Source organism: Rattus norvegicus, chromosome 1 (genome assembly GCF_036323735.1).
Source record: "Rattus norvegicus strain BN/NHsdMcwi chromosome 1, GRCr8, whole genome shotgun sequence".
Lineage (NCBI taxonomy): Eukaryota > Metazoa > Chordata > Mammalia > Rodentia > Muridae > Rattus > Rattus norvegicus.
This window is the reverse complement of record NC_086019.1, coordinates 194,505,513-194,524,988: the sequence shown is the minus strand read 5'-3', so window position 1 is coordinate 194,524,988 and position 19,476 is coordinate 194,505,513. Positions and strand designations below refer to the sequence as shown.

Sequence of the window (19,476 nt, the reverse complement as noted above, 5' to 3'; positions counted from 1 at the left end):
CTGTCAGACTGTCTTGAGGGAAAGGGAACCAACTCTGAGGAGGGTAGCAGTTTAACCTGGTGCTACCTGGTGACGAGGGGCTGGTCGCTAGATTGCATTTATGTATATAATATGAGCTTTGGTTTATCAGCCACTAACCAGATATCTTCCCTCGTTTTTTATTTTTATCTTTTTAGAACTGAAGGCAATAGTGAAACCCTGAAAGGAAAGCAGCATGTGTTGTATATATGTATGATTAAATGTTTTTAAAGATGATTTGTTTTTAGTAAAATGTAGCTTTTGATAGTTGTCGGATTTGTCATGGTTGTCTTTGATTAAAGGAAAGCCACTGCCATATTCACCAATGGTTGTCGTCATTGTCTCTGGGAGTGTGTGTTGGGGAGTGGGGCCCTTTTTTTCCTAGTCTGGTCCCAGTAAAGGTTTTACGCAGGGTGTTAATGCCTGATAAGTAATACCCTGCTTTTTATGTCTCCTTATTTGTAAAGTTAGCTGGCCACGCCCACAGATAGGTTGCGCCAGATGAAAAACATTTTCTTCTTTTATAGGTTAAAAATGGTTAATTAAATATGTTTGATGTGGCTTGGCCTGTGCTTTACCACCAAGGAGCTGTTACATCATCTGGCAAGGCAGGCTGGACTGTGCCCCATAGCACCAAGTGTCATCCATCTGGATGCAGGTTCCTCTGCCCCGCTCATCTTGGGCTTTCTAGTCGGCCCTTGATGGTTTCTGGGTTCCTTCTCCCGAGCTTTCTGCTTTAAGACTTTCCCTCTTACTTCAGGATTCTTTCAGCTCTGGATTCAAGTTCTTCCTGTCTCCCTGGAGACTGCCCTAGCCATCATCCCTTCTACTTTGGTGGTTACCCTTCACCATTCTTCTCTCCTAAAAAAAAAAAAAAAAAAAAAAAGATCCTCTGATTTTTCTTCAGGCTAAGTCTGTCTTCTTTAATAAGGAAGCACTTGGTGGCTGGAGAGATGGCTCAGCCAGTGAGTGTTTCATACCCACATTAACTCGGAAGGAGAGAATCCGCTCTACAACTCTGGCCTCCCCATGTATGCTGTGACGTGCCCCACCCCCTCCCCATGATCTGCCCACACAAGTAATACATAAGAATTTAGTAAGAGTCAGTTGGAAATCTGCCTGCTTGCGAACCCTGGCAGAGTTGTTCCTCCTTTCCCGAATCGCCTGAGTCTGTTTTATGTCATTTTTACCAATTTGTTTGCAAGTAAGCTCCCATGGACAGTGCTGTCTGTGCATTTGATGTGAACCTTGGTACCTCAAGCCTACGTTCTTGTTTGATGTCTGTTTCTCCCTGGCTCCCTCCTGCTGTTTTACTCTGATAATGTTTTACTCCAGTTTTATATGAGAATGCATGTATATTGGGAATAGTGCCAAGACCTTTTATGTGTCTAAATTTCAAGAGGCTAGATCTATGTTAACTGATTGTTGGTCAGCTCATGGGACATTTAAAAACATATACTGAAAACCATTTCCCAAATCTTAAAGTTTTTGTACCAACATTTTTACCCTATTTCACAGGATGTTTTTTCATTCTATAATGTCTCCTCTGTCCCCACCCCACCCCCGCCACGTCCCCATTCTTAACCTGTCTGTACTTCCCTCCTAGTCTTTTTGTCTGTCTAGCACAGACTACTGCCCAGATACCTATTTGGTATCATTAGTCTATCCAAACCACTTTCCAGTTTCTTAGGGATTACCACACCGCCTTCAAGATTTTACTTTTTTGTGTGTGTGTATACATGATACGTGTGTGTGCACATGTGCAGGTCTGTGTTTGGGCCCATGCTTACTGTAGTGCACATCTAGTGGTTAAAGGGTAACCTTGGGTCCCAGACCTCTCCTGCCACCTTTTTTTTTTTTTTTTTTTTTTTTTTTTTTTGGTTCTTTTTTTCGGAGCTGGGGACCGAACCCAGGGCCTTGCGCTTCCTAGGTAAGCGCTCTACCACTGAGCTAAATCCCCAGCCCCCTGCCACCTCTTTTGAGGCAGGGTTTCTTTTGTTTGCTGCCGCACTGGGAACTACTTACTGCCCATAAGGTTTCTGGGGATTTTATTTCCACCTTTTTTCTATCTAGCTATGAGAGTACCGGGATTACAGACGTGTGTCCATGTCTGACCTTTACATGAGAGCTGGGGATCTGATTTCAAGTCCTGTCGGTTGGGTAACAAGCACTCTCGCCTGCTGAGATGTCTCCCCTGCTCTGCCTGCAGGGTTTTAGAAGTGTAAACTTTGTAACAACCTTTAGAATCTTGGCAGGATGATAGGCCCTTTGTCTACATTTTCTGGATTTGCTTGCCTGTAAACACTAGCGATCCTTTCTTTTTCTGTCAGAACAGCTTGGTTGAGAGTACACACTCAATCCAATTCAATTGGGATGTGATTTGGTGTCTTAAAATCAATGGGGCATGCAACCATCACCAAAAAAACAAGAAAAACCCAAAAAACTAGACCCCGCCCCCCCCCCCCCCCCCAGGTCTTATACCATTAGCTGTCATTCTGTCCTCATTTAAGTTTCTTACTCCTTAGCCCAGAGAAAATGAAACATACAGCTTGTGGTCTCAACACACCAGTTTGTGTCTACAACACCAGGCGTGTGTGTGTGTGTGTGTGTGTGTGTGTGTGTGTGTGTGTAGAGCTGCCATTTCCCCCTTTAATGTCTGGTTTCTATAAGTTCCTTGTACTGGTTACTATGAAAGGTGCTAGTCTGAGAAAGAAAGGACAATACTCAAGGAGATGGCTTAAGCTTTTTATTTCTCTTTAGTTGACTTTTCAAAAATGGTGGCATACTCAGGAGTTCCCTTTGGAGTGGTTTTTGTACGTTTTCCGCCTTCGACTTTTCCATCAGAACTGTCACTTCTATAAGTGATTCGTTGGAAGGCTGGTAGATGGGATAAGCTATGACCTTTTCAAACTCTTTCTTTTCCTTTTTCTTCCCTTTGGGTTTTAAGTGAGGGCGGGCGTGGCTGGTTAACATTGGCGTCTTCTTCTGGTCCTTTCTCTGCTCGGTGAGCGCTCTGCCTCTCACCATCCGGTCTCTGTGTTGTTTCATCTGCTCCTTCGCCCACTCTACTTTAGGCTTTTTGGGTATGGTTTTGTGTGTTTTCTGGATGTTTTTATTCTTTTCGTCCTCTGGCACTAATGATTTTGGGGAAAACATCTCATTTGGAATGTTCTGAGGGATCAGTCGGTATTTTTGGTCCCTGAGGCCTCTAGCCCGCTCAGCTCTGTGTATGTGCTTCTCTATCTGACTCATTTCCCTCTCGGGCACTAGGTACTCCTGTTTTTTACCATTCTCTGGTTTTTTGCATTTTGGTTTCTTTTCTCCCTCTGGGTTATTGTCCCATTCCGAGTCTGGTTTGTAATTCCACGCTTCTCTGATCATTTCCTGATGCCGTTGATAGTAGTAGGAATCTGCTTTAGCAAACCGGAAGTCAAAAGACATGGTCTTAAGTTTATCAACTGTTTCACTCTCCTGTTGCAACTCCTGGACTAACAGTTTTCTCACTCGTGAAGCATGGGTGCCACCTAAACCCTTGTCAGAGGGAGTAATCAGATCTTTTTAAGTTGGATGCTCTTCACTCTAGTTCCACAGTACAGCTCCCAATGGACTAACCTTTGTCTGGCACTCCTACACCCCTCCCCCAAGCCATAGTCCCTCCTAGGCGAGGACTCTCATTTAGGCTTCCCTGAGAAAATAGCACCTAGCACACCCCCTTTCCCACCATCAGAGCCACCACCCATCTACCCAGACTCTACCTTCTTGCTTTTATACTGGAAATATTGTCTATAAAGGCGAATTCTTCACCTGCTTATTGAGCTTCAAAGATTTCATTTCTATATCATCAAAACTACCTACTGGGCCCCCTTGAATTGGCATGTAAGACACCATAGCACAAGTGCTCTCAATAAGAGAAACTCTTCCCTACGTCATATCCCTTCTGCTATCTCATTTGCTGAATACCCTTGTTCTTTTCCTACCTCACGGCTACCCTTCTCTCTGCCTCACACCTTTACCCTTTCTCATATGGATGTTGGTTAAACGGTGCTCCTCCGTGTGTCAGGCACTGATTTCGAGCAGCAATAGTGCTGAACCACATTGTCAAGGCCCGTCCCTGCTCTCGCCTCTCGGCTTCAGGCCTGGTCCCTGCATTTGACACCTCCACTTGCTTCTTCCTTCAGTGTCCACCATTTCAATCCTATCACTTGCAGCTCCATTACCTTTTCCTTTAATCCTCCTGCCCCCACCACGGGGCGTTAGTCCATACATTTGTCCCAGCTTCCCCAAGCCCATCAAACTAATCACTGTAGCCAGAGTGATCTTTTTATTACATAAATCTGAGCATGTTACTTTCTGGCATAAACCCTGGGGCAGAGGGTTACTCTATTTAGAAGAGAACCTCAAATCTCAGTGTGGTGTCTGCAGCCTCTCATTAACTCTCAAACCTCCTTGTCAGCTCACCGTATATTCATTATGCTTCAGCCACACTGAATTCTGTTTCCTACGAGTCGTCTCTCTCCCATGTGAATAGACTCTTCCTAAACACACATCAGGAACTCTCTGATAAGCACTTTAACACTACTTCCTCCAACCTTCCACAGTGTTCATAGGAAACCCAATCCTGTTGTGACGTCACAGTCTGTGGACACCTTTCTTTAGTATTGTCTCTTACTAGAACCAGCCCTGTAGTATTTGTTCTGTTCAATGTTGTCCAGCCAGCACTGCTCAAAGAACCAAATATGGAAGTGAGCCTGAGGATGGACTCCCAACTTCTATTTCCTCCAGTAAATAGATCTTATTACAGAACCCAAAGTTCATGCTAAATATTTCCTCACCTTAATTTTCTTTTCTAGTGGGGAATAGGGTCCGACTGCAATCCGAGGGTCTTGAGAACTCTTAGCCCAGGCCAATCTAGAAAAGAGAAATTATACTGGGATTGGAGAGAGGTGTCAGGAAACACGTTCTGGGATGAGCTACGCTAGGGAGTTGACTTGGGACCAGCTCTTCACGGGTAGCAGAGGTCCTTCGCTCTGCCCACAGGCAGAAGTCTGTTCCCGGTGTTTAGCTTCTGTCTTCGCATGACGAAGGGATGCTTGCAATTTCGATTGAAGTCTAAAGAAGGAGTCATATTTTGTTTGGGGTTGTAACTGCCAGAAATGCCTTTAAAACTGGAAAGACTTGGAGCTGGAGAGATGGCTCAGTGGTTAAGAGCAATGACTGCTCTTCCAGAGGTCCTGAGTTCAAATCCCAGCAACCACATGGTGGCTCACAACCATCTGTAATGAGGTCTGATGCCCTCTTCTGGTGTGCCTGAAGACAGCTACAGTGTACTCATATGTAATAAATAAATAAATCTTTAAAAAAAAAACTTAAAAAAAACTGGAAAGACTTGAGTTTCTGCTACTATTTCAAATACCACAATCCACTGCATTTATATATTGTAAGAAGAAAATAAGTTTTGACGTGAAAAATTTCAAAATTTGAAATATAACTGAGTTACATAGAACATATAATAGATTTCCCACAATAGTTGCCTAACTATAACGATCCATGATTTTATCACTTAAAGTTGACTTTACTTACTTACCGGCTGCGACTCTTTTGCTTTGAGTGGCTGAGCCCCGTGTTGTTTAAAGACTCTCACTGTATAGTACTGGCTGGCCTGTAACTCAGATCTGCTTTCATTATGCCACTCTAAAATCTATACTTTAAATAGATTATGAAACAATTGGAAGGCAAGTGTTAAAGCTTAATGAAGAAAAATATAGCTGGGAAGTTTGTTCTTTAGGATTAAGTCACAGGCAGACATCGTGGAGTTATTAGCCTGATTAGTGGAAATTATAGTGCTTTCTTATTCAACTTAAGTATAAACACTGGCTTATCAGCAACAGAAGGGTTTTATAACAACTGTATAAAACCCTCATCATCTGTCTTTAATTTTATTTCCAATACTACTTTAAGAGTTTATGTTGTTTCCATAGCAACATGTCTTGGATTTACAACAGATAGTGCTATATAAGCATACATGGAATTACTTAATCTTTCGAACAGTCTTACGAGGTTAGGGGTCATTATTCCTATTTATGGCAAAGGAGGATGAAACCACGAAAGTTAGTGGCTTGTTAGTGGTCAGGGTATTAGTTTCTTAGGCCAGTGAGTCCTATGGGACTCCATTGGTTCCCAGATGTGGACGTATCCACAGTCTTTTTTGCCTATATCCCAAATGGAGGGAACACTTACTGTTCCTCTGGATTCAGACCAAACCACTCTGAGTCTGTCACCATGGGTGACTGTGAGGTGACAGCCCTCAGTGTTGTGTCCTGCTGTGGTAGTCTTTTGCTGCATATTCTCGAAGCCCCAGTGGTTACTTGTGCTGGCTCTGTGGTCTGGCGCTCTTTCCCCTCAGCGCTCTTGGCTTCAGCAATCGCTCTACTGTTCTCCAGCTTCAAGAATAGCATCGTGTTCTTTACTCCTCCCCACTGCCTCTCCTCCCTGAGCTTGAACTTCTCATTCTCTGGTCTGTAAAGAATTTCTGCCTTCAATTCAGATTTTCAGCTACCCACTGTTGATCCTGGGGTTGGTTTCTAAGGCAACACAGAGCAGTCAGTGCCTTCTGTGTGTCATCACTGTCCAGGAAGGAGCCCACTGTGAGGTGGTGTATGATGATATAGTCTGTTGGCAAGCAATGCACTTCCCTCTGATCTCAGCAACTAGAGAACCTAGGAACTCAGCTACAGTACACAGACAGTACACAGTCAGAGACAGTTCTAAGAACACTGAGGCCATCTTTTCAGTTTTTGTGTTTTAGAATATAAACTGTTCTAGATGTGACTGGAACCAGTAGAAATAACTTAGTGAGCTTACATATGTGTGTTGTTGGCGGCTAATGTGTGTTCTGATGGACCAGATATGGTCTCACCATTTCCCAGCTGGTATGGCACTCAGCTAAATACTGCTTTGATGGTGGTTTTAATAATGTTTTTAGTCACACTATTTCATTTATGCTCATAGTTGACCAACATTTAAAGTCAAGGAAGCAGAAAGGACCTCTGTTAAAATACAAATTAGTGAAAACCATACTCAATTCATGACATGTTATGTGTGGAAATTATTCATCCCAAGAAAATTATCCTGTAGCCCATTGGGATATCTCTAGCTCTTAGAAATGTGTGGAAAGGAGAAATTGTGATTAAATTACAACCTGGCTACTTATCTATTAGAAATAACATCTGTCCCTCTCAAAATGTGTTGTCTGCAAAGAAGTGCTTGAAACTGCAGGCTTCCAGAAGCAAGGCTATAAAAGTAGACTTTGCTGACACACAGGAAAGATGTCTTGGGTTGTATTTTCTTTATGGTAAGAAGAAAGAGATTTATACTAAATTTTACTACATAAAAAAATCACGAATTATCTTTAGTTATAAGAAATCCTGGCTATCCTGGAACTCCCTCTGTAGACCAGGTTGGCTTTAAACTCACAGAGATCTGCCCGCCTCTGCTCCCTGAGCGCTGAGATTAAAGGCGCGCACCAAAAACATTAACTGTTGAGTCATCTCTTCGCTCTATCCCCCTAGTTTTTACAGTAATGTTTGAAGTCAGGTAACGCCACTTATCCAACTTTGTTTTTCAGTATTTGGTTATTCTGGCTTGTAGGGCTGCCCATACAAACTTTTAAGACAGCTTGTTAAAAAAGAACCTAGGTTGCTTTTGCTCATAACCTTTTAATAACTTGCTGTGTTTCTGACTGGATTACGTTACTCTAAAGATCAAGCTATCAGCAACTGGTATGGCAATATTTTCATTTTTTTAAAATAAATGAGCATTATTTTAACATTTCCTCAGATCTCCTTTCTTTTACTTCAGTTTGTAGTTTTTAAGAGTGTAGCCCTTGCTTATTTGTGTAAGATCTGTACTTAAGCATTTGATTTTGTGATGCTAACATAAATGGTGTTTTTAACTTCAAATTCTAAAGTTTTATTATTGGTTTGGATAATAAGGTAATGGTGGCCTTTTGGAATAGGCTAAAACATATTTCATTTGCTTTTCTTTTTTGTAAAAAGCTGCAGAGAATGGGAATGATTTATTCCTTAAATACTTGGTAGAACTTACTAGCAAACCCATTGGGACCTTGTGTTAGATTCTATAACTGTGAGATACCCTAGATAAAGATGAGCGGTGGGCCTTTCCATTTAACCCATGATAGGCACAGACTTCTTTATTCAAAGGTCGTTAAATTTCTTTAGTAGCTCTAGGCCTATTCCTATTTTGTCTTTTATGTTTTTTGCTCAATTACTTCTTATCTTAGTTAGGTTTCTATTACTGAGATAAATACTTGGGGAAGAAGGGTTTATTTTATCATATAGTTCTTAGGTAACACTTCATCTCTACAGGAAGTTAGGACAGGAACTCTAGGTAGAAACTGATGCAGAGATCAGGGAGGAGTGCTCCTTACTGTCTTGCTAGGCCTGCTTTTTTATACACCTCAGGACCACCCTCCCAGGGGTGGCACCATCCACAACTGGCTGGGCCTTCCCACATAGATCACTAGTTAAGAAAATGTACTACAGGCTTGCCTATAGGCAAATCTTAGGAAGGTATTTTCTCAATTGAGAGTCCCTCTTCCCAGATAACTCTAGCTTGAGTCAAGTTGACTTTAGCTAGGGCAGTGTCTTTTAAGGAAAGTTCTAGTATCAGAGGTAATGGAGGACAAGAGACACAAGCCCTGGGGGTTGATCTCCAGAAGAGGACACAATAAAAAAATCCTAATGATCCCGGGGACATTTAAAGGGGTAAGAAAGGATTATAAATGCCTTTGTGCCCAAATATTTTACTTTCCAGCTATCTATTGTTTAAAGTGAATTTCCAGTGGGTGATATTATTTTGAAAAGCCTCATTATGTAGACCAGACAAACCTCTCCACTGGTTTCCTCCTGCCTCTACTTTCTAGCTGATGGATTATAGTTTATGTGCCACATAGGTAAGCACTCTATCATGGAGCTGTGCCTGCCCAGGGACATTTTGGTTTTTTTTTTCAATTGGTGGATTGAGGTCACTGACATTTAAAGTAACGATTGAATTGTTGCCATATGTGTTGTTTTTCTAGAAACCTTTTCATTTCATTGTTTTATTAAAAGTAGGGTATGGTTATGTAGCACTGACCGGCTGAGCTCTTGATGTAGATCAGAATCACAAAGAATCATCTGCCTTTGCCTCCTGAGTACTGGATCCTGGGACTGAAGGCATGAGCTACAAGTTTGTTTCAACATCTTTATTTTCCTGGACTTTAATGATTTGGATTCTACTTAACTTAGCACATCATCTACACTTCTTCTTTTTAAAAACAGTTGCCCTCGGGAGGGTGGGGAGGGGAACACCCATAAAGAAGGGGAGGGGAAGGGATTAGGGGGATGTTTGCCCGGAAACCGGGAAAGGGAATAACATTCGAAATGTAAATAAGAAATACTCAAGTTAATAAATAAAATAAAATAAAAAAAAACAGTTGCCCTTGAATTTGTAGTATATGTTTACAATTAATCCAAGTTCTCTTTCAAATACACTATATTATTTTATGAATTGTGACAGGGCGTCTGCAGTTCCTATCTCCCATCCTTATAACCCCTACTGCCATTCATTTCCAATGCTGTAATTACCACATTATCCATAACTTATCTATACTTACCCATAAATATAATTACTGAATACAAGTTGCTATTATCTCAAAATCAGTCATTATGTTTGAGCAATTAAGATTTAAGACCAAATTATTTTACATCTTTTTCCTTTGTCTAGAGCTCTTCCTTTCCTTAGGATATCTGAATTACCTGTCCTTCATTGGTTTCCTTTTCCTGAAGAATATACGATTTATTCAAGGCAGGCAGGCTAGAAACACATCCCTCGATGGGGAACTCTGGATTTTTCTTTCACTTTTGAAGGGTCAGTTGTCTGGATATAGAACTCTAGGTTTTGTTTTTCTTAGAATACTCAGAATATTTCATTCCTGTTTCCATGGCTTCGGAAGGGAATTCTTTCCCTTTCTGATTTCATTATTTTCTGCAGTTTCAGTATATGTGTGGAGTGCCTTTTTACTGTAGTGGGAGGGGAGGATGTGTAAACAGCAGTTCTCTTCTACCACGTGGGTCCCAGGATGACGTGTGGATGATCAGACTTGGAAGTAAATGCCCTTACTTTCTGAGTCACCTCATCAGCCATTTCCCTGCTTGGTACCTGTTAACTAATTTTGTTCCTCAGTGATATAAGCTACACGTTAGGTGCTCAGTAGTCTCATATAGCTAGTATGTGACAGGTTGAGCAGCCAGGTCTTGACAAGATGGAGTCCAGTCTAGGTCTCCTGAGGAACACATCTTCCAGGATTTTCCTGCCACTAGTGTTCTTCTTCACTATGCCACTGTCCCCTGCAGGGCTCCCTTCTCTGCCCTCAAGTTATATTGGCCTCAAACCCATTGTTCTCTGCCTTAACTTCCGTTCTCTCACAGAATCCTTTGGAGGGAAAGGAGAATGTCTCGCTTCCCTCCCTGTAATTGCACTGTGTGGGCCTGCTAGTCCCGCACAGAAACCCTGCACATTACCAGTGCTTGGTGCTTTCCGGACCAGTGTTACTGAGTTACTGAAACTGAGCAGTGTTATCAGCTTCATTCTGTTCAGTAAGAAAAACAAAAACAAAGACAAGTCTGTATTGCTCCTTTAATAGAGAGAAACAAATGCATTGACACTTGGCTTTTCCCTTCTCTCATCTGGCCTAGAATAGAAACAAGTCTTTGGCTTTTAGCAAAATTTAGCCACCCAGGAACCATTGTTTTACATAGGTCTACACCTACTATGTATTATGGCTTTGTTTTCCCCAGACAGGGTCTCATTGTATAACCCTGGCTGACTGGAACTCACTATATAGATCAGACGTCAAATTTACAGTGATCCAATCTGCCTCTGCAGTGCTAGGATGAAAGGCATTTTTCTTTTTACTACCGTTCATCCCTTCTGTATGTCATGTTGCATGGCATTCAGCAAGTTCGTCAGCCTTTCTGCCCGACGACGTCACCTGGCCATGCTGCTGTAATACAAGGTGAATTAACATACATGCCCAAGGACTCTGGACATTCTCATTATTGTCCAAGGTTGGAACATCCTCCAGCACACTGGCTCAGGCTGAGGCAAAGTGAGAGTACAGTAGCTTCCTTTTATCTTTTTATATCTATATTATTATTTCAAGATACCCCGTGCATATCTGCAACTGTAGACAGTACTGAATCCTATATATGTTGTTTTCCTCCCCAAACTATGCATATCTATGATCAAGTTTAATGTATAAATTAGGCATAATAAAAGATTAACAATGACAGGAACATAACAACAATGTACCATAATAACAAAGTGTGTGAGTCCAGTCTATGAAAAACTAAATATCGTTTTGAGTCACGGTAGCTCTGTAGCTCAGGCTGGCTCCCAATTTGTGATCCCCCTGCTTCAGTTCTCTGAAGATGTCTTATTGCACTGTATCTTAGCAACCTCAGTAAAGAATTTTTTTCTTACTAAGTGTAGAGTTTTGTTTTCACTTTTTCTCTTAAAAGAAGCAATTTCTGGCTGATTTTTGGCATGCTCCAAATGCCAGCATCACTATTCTTATGCTTTGATGTCAGTTGGTAAATAAGGGCTACAGAGATTGCAATACACTGACAGTCAATAGTGGAGAGTAACTGCTGGGAGGTGTTATACAGCATGGAACTGTGGGACAGATGAATCATGTGCCAGGCAGGTAGGAACATCACCTGCCACAGAAGGACGCCTAGCTTAAAACTTCTGATTTGTTCATTTTAGAATATTATACACTTTAATTTTGGTCAGTGGTTGACGATGGATAACAAGTCAAGAAAAGTGAAACCAGGGGGTTGAGCACTGACTGCTCTTCCAGAGGTCCTGAGTTCAATTCCCAGCAACCACATGGTGGCTCACAACCATTTGTAATGGGACATAAATAAAGTCTTTTAAAAAAAAAAAGAATTAAAAAAAAAAAAAGTGAAACCAGTACTGGTCGTGGTGGTGCATTCCTTTGATCGAAGCACCTTTTGATCTGAGGCAGGCACATCTTTCTGAGTTTGAGGCATGTCTGGCCTACATAGTGAGTTCCAGGATAGCCAGGACTGCATAGTAAGACCTTATCCTCAAGGGGAAAAAAATGAAAGGAAGGGCTGAAGACACAGCTCCATAGCTAAGAGCACTTGCTGCTATGGCAGGGGGCTGGGATATATTTCCCAGTGTCGACAAGGCAGAGCACAACTGCTTGTAATTCCAGTTCCAAGGGGTCCCATGCCATCTTGTGGATTCTTCTAGCACCAGGCACAAACTGGTGTGCACATACATACAAGCAAAACAATCGTTCACAAAAATAAAAATCTTTAAAGAAAGTGAGATCATTTCTGGGGTGTGGGTTGGTTAAGGTCAAAATGCCTTTCTTTCTACCTTCTATGTAGTGCAAACTTATTTTGGGGGGTCAATCCATTGATTTTTGCTATAAAAAATGAAACAGATGAAGCATATAAAAATATGGGCACTGGAGCTGCAACAAGGTATCCTCTGTATTGCAAGGTCACCTGTTAGGTTCTTAAACAACACTATGAGCAATGTAGGTCACCAGGTCATGAACCTTTAAACTTGACTAGATACATCTTTAGCACAGAAAACCTTAGAGTCAAAAAACATTGACATTTCTTTTAAAAGTTTATATATTTAGCCAGGTACAGTGGTGCACACCTGGGATTTCAGTACAGTGGAGCCTGAGGCAGGAGGGTCCAGAGTTCTAGGTCATCCTGGGCTTCATTAACAGTGGAAAAATAAGTTTGTTCACTGGCGGAAGAGATGGCTCAGTGGTTAAGAGCACTCGATGATCTTGCAGAAGACACAGAGTTTGGTTCCCAGCACCATGTTTCATCTTACATGGTGGCTCAGAACTGTCTGCCAGTCGGGGTCTCAGGGTCTACAATGCCTTCTGGATTCCTCCAGCATTGGATGAAGCTGGTACACATGTCTACATGCAGGCTAAACACCCACAAACATAATTAAAAAAAAAAGTTTGTTTCCTGATTGCACTTTCTAGACATTGCAAAGAGGAATTAACCTTATTGTCGACTATGGAAATTATGCCAGACAGATTTAAACGTCTGTGTACCCAGAGGGAAAAGCTAAGGAATATTACCTTGGTGGAAGTATGCATTCATATTTACACTTTACCTCACACCCTTATTCCCTGAAACATGCTCTTTAAAACTGGTTGCAAATTGGAGATCCATGGAATGAATTCAATCTATGTACATGTTCGGCCTGAAGAGTTCAAAGATTTTTTTTTTTTTGAGTGATACTTAAAAATCCCTTAGCAGATAAAAGTAGCACTTCGTTAATGGGCATTTTGCTGTAGCTAAGAGGTGTTTCGATTCTAGAAACCTCACTATCAAGCCAGCTCCAGCTCACCATTGCTTACAGGTGGTGGTCAGGCGCAGTCGCAGTCGCAGAAGTTAATCTTCAACCAGAGAGCGCAGAAAATGACTAAATCACAACCTGGAGCCTCAGTTTCCCTATCTATAAACGAGGCTGATACTTTGCGTCAATGATAGGGATTGCTGTTGATTGAGCAAGTGAACTGCTGGGCACTTAACACACGGTTCAGAGACGCACCCTGTAACCCAGGCTGGCGGCCAGAGGACGGTCCTGGGATCGGGCGGAGAGCCGCGAACCCGGCAACCCCCGCGCTCTCGGCTCTCCCGCCCGGGTTCCCCGCGCTGAGAGGCGTGGCCGGTCCTCAAACCTACAGCGGCGGCCATGGCCTCGGTGGTGGAATACAAAGGGCTGAAGGCCGGCTACTACTGCGGCTATTGCGAGTCCAGGGAGGGCAAGGCGTCGTGCGGTGAGTGTCCCGTCGTCCAGATGCCCGTGGCCGGCTCCAGCCAGGATTTTGCTCCGTCCTAGCAGGTCTCTAGCACGGGGTTTAAGCCGTTGGTCACCCGACTCCAGCTTCCTGGTCCTATTGGTCTCTCCTCAGCCTGCTTCCTTCCCATCCCGGTCTTCCCGCCCTCACCCTCACAGAGGGTAGCCGCCCCTCACCGAGGAAGAACGGAAATAGCGGAAAGCTGCCCTCAGTCAACATGGCGCGGGCGGCGTCAATCACGTAGGGTGTCAGGTCCTTCCGGTCCGCGAACGCTCGAGTGGCTTCGCGCGATCTTCGGAGGCGCGCGCGCTGCATTGTGGGGTGGGAGGCAAAGGCGGAGGGAGATAGCGGCAGCTGCGTAGAACTGGGTGGCGCAGCGGCGGCGGTGCCGAGGAGATGGCTTCCTGGAGCGCGCCTTCGCCCAGCCTTGTAGAGTATTTTGAGGGCCAGACCTCCTTCCAGTGTGGCTATTGCAAGAGCAACTTTGGCAGTCGCTCCCATGGTGAGCGAGCCGGACCGGCGGGCGGGTGCTTCGGGGTCTGCGAGAGACTTAGGTGGCCGTAGCCTGGGGAGCGTCGATAAGAACCGGGTTGTCCTACACCCTTACTCCCTGGGCAAACGGCTGCTAGTTTGGAGATGGGAAGGGAGATTGGGAGGCTCCTTGGAGCTGACGGCTGCCCTTTATTCATCCTCGCGGCCGCCGAGGCCTCCTGCTGCCTGTGCAGAGGGGCGTGTGCATGCACACCTGTTCACTGTCATTCTGGATAACGTGTCTGGGAGAACTGACTGGAAACCGGGGTCTGCTTGATATTTTGATAAGAATATTATATATATATATATTTAAATCACGGATTTATACCATGTCATTGTGCCAACCCACCTCGAAGACCCCAACCAAAGTGGTCAGGATTTAGGTTTCTTTTCTTTGTAATTTTTTTTTTTTCTGGCTTTCCGAGACAGGCTTTCTCTGTGCATCTCTGGCTGTTGTGGAACTCGCTCTGTAGACCAGGCTGGCCTGGAATTCAGAGATCCGCCTGCCCCTGCCTCTGGAGGGCTGGGATTAAAGTTGTGTGCCACCACCACCGGGCTAGGATTCAGGTTTCTTAAGAAAGATTTGTTTGTAAATCGAATATGTACTTAGTGTCTGTCGTGTCATGATTGGCAAGTACAGAATCTAGGATGAACGATTTAGAATAACCCTGCAGGTGAAAAACAAGGTAACTATGAAAATATAGATTTAGGTTAGACATTTGTCCATTTTGAAAGAGTTAAGCAGGGAATGATTCGGCTGAGCACGGTATGCTGGTTTATGGATGCATTAAAAGTTTATTAGGGGGAGGTATATTATTATGTGAACTGCGGTCTTGGGTAGACCGTTACAGAACGTACCGATTAGGAAGACCAGTTAAGTAGAAAAATGCTTGGAGCGTAGGATTAAATAAAATAAACAGGATGCAGATGGTACACGTGACAAACTGAGAGGAATAAAGCCCAAATAAGGCCAAGAAAGCACATCGAGTAATGACAGTGGCTGCCTTTGAATGATCTCATGAGGTACTATTCTTTTTCAGAATTTTTATATTCTGACTATAATATTTGCCAATAAATGTGACTGAAACTAATACTTTAAAAGGGAGGACTTATCTCACCCCCTTTCCCTCCCCAGTAATTGCATTAGAGAAAATTGGCCAGTGTAAATGTTTGTGTTTCAAGATTTGTTGAAAAGCAGTTTTATCATCTAGAAAAATAAATATAGATCCCCAACATTTCAATTTTAATCTTTACTGTAAGGCAGCTTTCTGTTGGGTGACTGTTATTCCTATTGTAGGAACTATTGTGTCTGACTGGCCTCACAACTACAGAGGATTCATTTGAGACCCAGAATAACTTGTTGGTGTCAGTGAGTGACTCTCTTTTGAAGTGGTTATTTGTTTGTTTTATATTGCCGTGATACACACCATGATCAAATGCAGTTTGGGGAGGAAAGGGCTTATTCATCTTAGAGCTTACACTCCATTAAGAAGAGAAGTCAGGGCAGGAAGTGGAGGCAGGAACCCTGAGGCAGGAACGGAAGCATAGGTTGTAGAACTGGTATACTGACATTTTACTGGACTCTGATACCATTTTCTTCCTTCCTGCATGCCCTTCTATAATGCACGTTCCTATATATAGCTGATACAGTTTCCTAAAGAAGGAAAAAAAATCCCTGTCTTCTTAAACTTTAGTTCAGGTATGTCCTTTACATGTTAATCCCCATCATTTTTATCCCCTCCACCTATACTGTTATAGTTATTTCACTGTATTGATAATCTCAGAGGCTCTGTCATCATCACCTTGTTCCCTTGTGATCTGATTTACTGTCAGTTTATTTATTTCAAATGAGTATTTCTATATGTTTGCCCTATTGCTAAGGGTCGGGCGTGTGTTGTACATATTGTGCATACCAAGTATTAGAACTAACATACCTTCTTGTGGTTAGTTTTTTGTCAGCTTGACACAAGCTAGAGTCATCTGGGAAGAGGAAACCTCCCTCAGCTGAGAAAATGCCTCCTTCCCATTGGCCTGTCTTTGTGGCATTTTTAAAATTGGTGATTAATGTAGGACGGTCCAGCTCACCGTGACTGTTGTCACCTCTGGGCATGAGGTACTGGGATATACAGGAAACCAGTTTAAGCAAGTCATGGAGAGCAAATCCGTAAGCAGTGCTCTTCCATGACCTCTGCTTCAGTTCCTGTCTCTAGGTTCCTGCCTTGAGGTACTTGCCCTAGGGCCCTGCTTCAGTTTCTGCTCTGACTTCGCACCTTTATGGACTGTGAGCTGTAAGATGAGACCCCTTTCCTCCCTAACTGTACTTGATCACAGTGTTTACCACAGAGCAATAGAAGGCGAGCTAAGGAAGCTCTCAAATAGGTGAGAGCAGTGTGTTAACTTGCTGGGGATACTATGAAGGTTTGTGTGAAGTCTGCAGTTCAAGTGGGAATTTACATTGATGTCAGAGAGACTATTAATTTTAATTAAATGGAATTGGAATCACTTTTGATATATTTGATTCTTTAGATTAGATCTCTCTCTCTCTCTCTCTCTCTCTCTCTCTCTCTCTCTCTCTCTCTCTCTCTCTTGTTCCTGTTTTGAGACAGGGTATCTCTTACATAGCCCTGGCTGGCCTGGACTCTTAGACTTGATTTGTAGCCAAGGCTGGCCTTGAACTCATAGAGATGTTCCTGCCTCTGCCTCTTGAATTCTGGGACAAAGAATGTCCCACTACACTTGACTCCCCCCCCCCCCCACACACACACAAGATCTTATGTTACTCAGGATGGTTTCAGATTTATTGTATAGCTGATAGCTGATGCTGGTCTTAAACTCTTGTTCTATCTGACTCCACCTGCATTTACGTCCTAAATTCTGGAATTACAGGTTTATGTCACTACTCCTATCTTAGAATTAATATATCTTATTTTTGTTTGTGTTGTGTTATGTTAAGTGTAAAGTACATGCAAACTTTTTATTACTCCAATATGAATGTTCTAGAATTTTAGTCTAAATTTGCCATTTTTATTTTTAATTTATTTTTTTACATAGGGTCTAACTAGCTAGCCCTGCCTGGCCTGGTATGCTCAGAGATCCACCTGTCTCTGCCTTTACAGTTTTACCACACCTAGTCTAATTTACCTGTGTTTTCTTTTGAAGAACACTTTAAAGAGTTCTAACAAGAAGACAGTGCGGTGTCTAGCGGTGCTAGAACTAACATGGTGCTTAATTTTTTCAGGCATGTGGGCACATTCCATGACAGTGCAGGATTATCAGGATCTTATAGACCGAGGATGGAGAAGGTAAAGTTCTTTAAGTTATTGCTTAGTTGCTTCTTATAACCGAACAGTGAGAATTGCCTTTAGAATATTCTTTTACAGTATGAGGAAGTTTAAGAAGCTCTTTATAATGTTCTTTTGTGTGTAGTGATTTGTTCTCAAAAATCTATTAGCAAAGTTAAAAATTGTGCATAAAGTAAAATACATTATAACAAAACCTGTGTGCTTGTTACTGACCTATGACAGTTCAGTTGACTTTGAATAATTGAAATTACTCCACTCTCTCACTAATTCTCCATGCTCTCCCTCCTCTCAAGTGTTTGACAGCAGATTACATGTTAATTATTATTGCAGAAAGCATATTGCAACATACGTATCGGAGAAGAAAATTTTTCCTTCTTTTAACTTATCTACCATCCCTTTATCATCTTATAAAATTAATACTAATTTTTGCTGAATGTGGTGTCCCATGCTAGTAATCCCAGCACTGGGAGGCAGAGATAGGTGGATCTCTGTGAGTTTGAGACTAACCTGGTCTACATAGTGAATTCCAGACCAAGCCAGGGCTACATGATAAGGCCCTGTCTGGAAAACAAAAAATAAAAATTAATGTAATTTTTGATGGTATTGGCATTCATTTAAAAAATTGTTTTCAAAATGTTTTTATTATGTGTGTGAGAGGAGGGGAGGTAGGGCACTCCTGTGCGTGCTTCGCAGCAAGCACCCTTCCTGATGGCCTGCTTTGCTGGTTCCTACTGAGTTCTGTTTCCTAGACTCACTCCTTTGTGATGTTATACATGTTTAGGTGTACACGTGTGTCGAGGCTGACTTCAGAGTTTCTCTCACTGTACCCAGTGCCAGTTTGGCTAGTGGGGCTAGCTAGCTTGTTCCAGGGAGTTCCTATCTCTGCTTCCTGTTATCTGGCATCCCAGACCTGGCTTTGGGGATCTGAACTCCAATCCTCATGCTTGCTTTTATTACTGAAAGGTTTTTATTACTGAGCCATCTTCCCAGTTCCTAGATTGTTTTCTAAAAAAAAAAAATCATTTTTTAATAAAAATGTTTACTTATTTGTGCTTGGGTATGAGCTTGTGTGTGCTACAATGTATATGTAGCTTAGAGGACAACCCATGGGAGGGTCGTTTCCTTCAACCAGTGGGTTCTGAGGATGAGATCAGGCCATCAGTCTGGGTAACAAATGCCTTCATCCACAGAGCTATCTTACTGACTCAGGATTGCCTTACACATCTGCAGACACACAACACACACCAGTTGGTTAATTGATTCTACAATTGTTCATACATTGTGTTTTCTTCTTTTTTTTTTCTTTTGAGATAGAGTTTACTATGTACGTCTGACTGGTCTGGTGCTGTCTAGGTAGGCCTGTGTCTACCTCCTGAGCACTAGAGTTAAAGGTGTACACCACCAAGCCTGGCTGGATAGTTAAGTTATTTTTAAGTAACTTTTAGGAAGTTTCTTATATAAATGTAACAATATTAAGCATTAAGTACTGAATTGCCAGTTTTTTCAAAAGCTAGGACTGACCAGACCCATGAAAATGTTAACACTCATTAAAGTTAATGTGAGTCTCAAAATGTAGATGAGGGTCAGATGTGGGATTTCGGGTGACATGGTGAGTGTCACGTTTAAGGTGATGAGACATGCAGAGGTTTTACACGAGAGCGATGTGATGTAATTTGTTTCAAAAGGTTCATTTGTGTG

At 42.4% G+C, this 19,476-nt stretch overlaps 2 protein-coding genes across 18 annotated transcripts in view; one reads left to right on the top strand and one right to left on the bottom strand.

Annotated features, from left to right (window-relative positions):
- Positions 1-1,865: 1,865 nt before the first annotated feature.
- Positions 1,866-9,881, bottom strand: RGD1563285 (similar to RIKEN cDNA 1700022C21). 6 transcript variants are annotated; one of them, XM_008759947.4, is made up of 3 exons: positions 6,256-6,763; positions 4,851-4,926; positions 1,866-3,549 (listed from the first exon to the last, which is right to left on the bottom strand). In XM_008759947.4, exons 1-3 carry the CDS (start codon positions 6,471-6,473, stop codon positions 2,743-2,745), a joined length of 1,101 nt encoding a protein of 366 aa, XP_008758169.1. In that variant the 5' UTR covers positions 6,474-6,763; the 3' UTR covers positions 1,866-2,742. The 6 variants fall into 6 exon arrangements, with proteins under 6 accessions (XP_008758169.1, XP_063127508.1, XP_063127502.1 ...); NM_001402466.1 differs by lacking the exon at positions 6,256-6,763 and adding an exon at positions 9,834-9,881 and having other exon boundaries at positions 2,743-3,549; XM_063271442.1 differs by having other exon boundaries at positions 2,750-3,542.
- Positions 9,882-10,704: 823 nt separating this feature from the next.
- Ate1 (arginyltransferase 1) overlaps positions 10,705-19,476 on the top strand; it is a 122,442-nt gene continuing 113,670 nt past the window's right edge. For 4 of the 12 annotated variants that reach the window (XM_063286351.1, XM_039107563.2, XM_039107560.2 and 1 more), the window contains exons 1-2: positions 10,705-13,924; positions 17,715-17,778. In XM_063286351.1, coding sequence (XP_063142421.1) covers positions 13,840-13,924; positions 17,715-17,778 — 149 coding nt within the window. In that variant the 5' untranslated portion in view covers positions 10,705-13,839. Of the gene's footprint in view, positions 13,925-14,144; positions 14,448-17,714; positions 17,779-19,476 lie in introns of those variants that run through there. The other 8 variants (NM_001398759.1, NM_001398758.1, NM_001106300.2 and 5 more) reach the window with 4 other exon arrangements.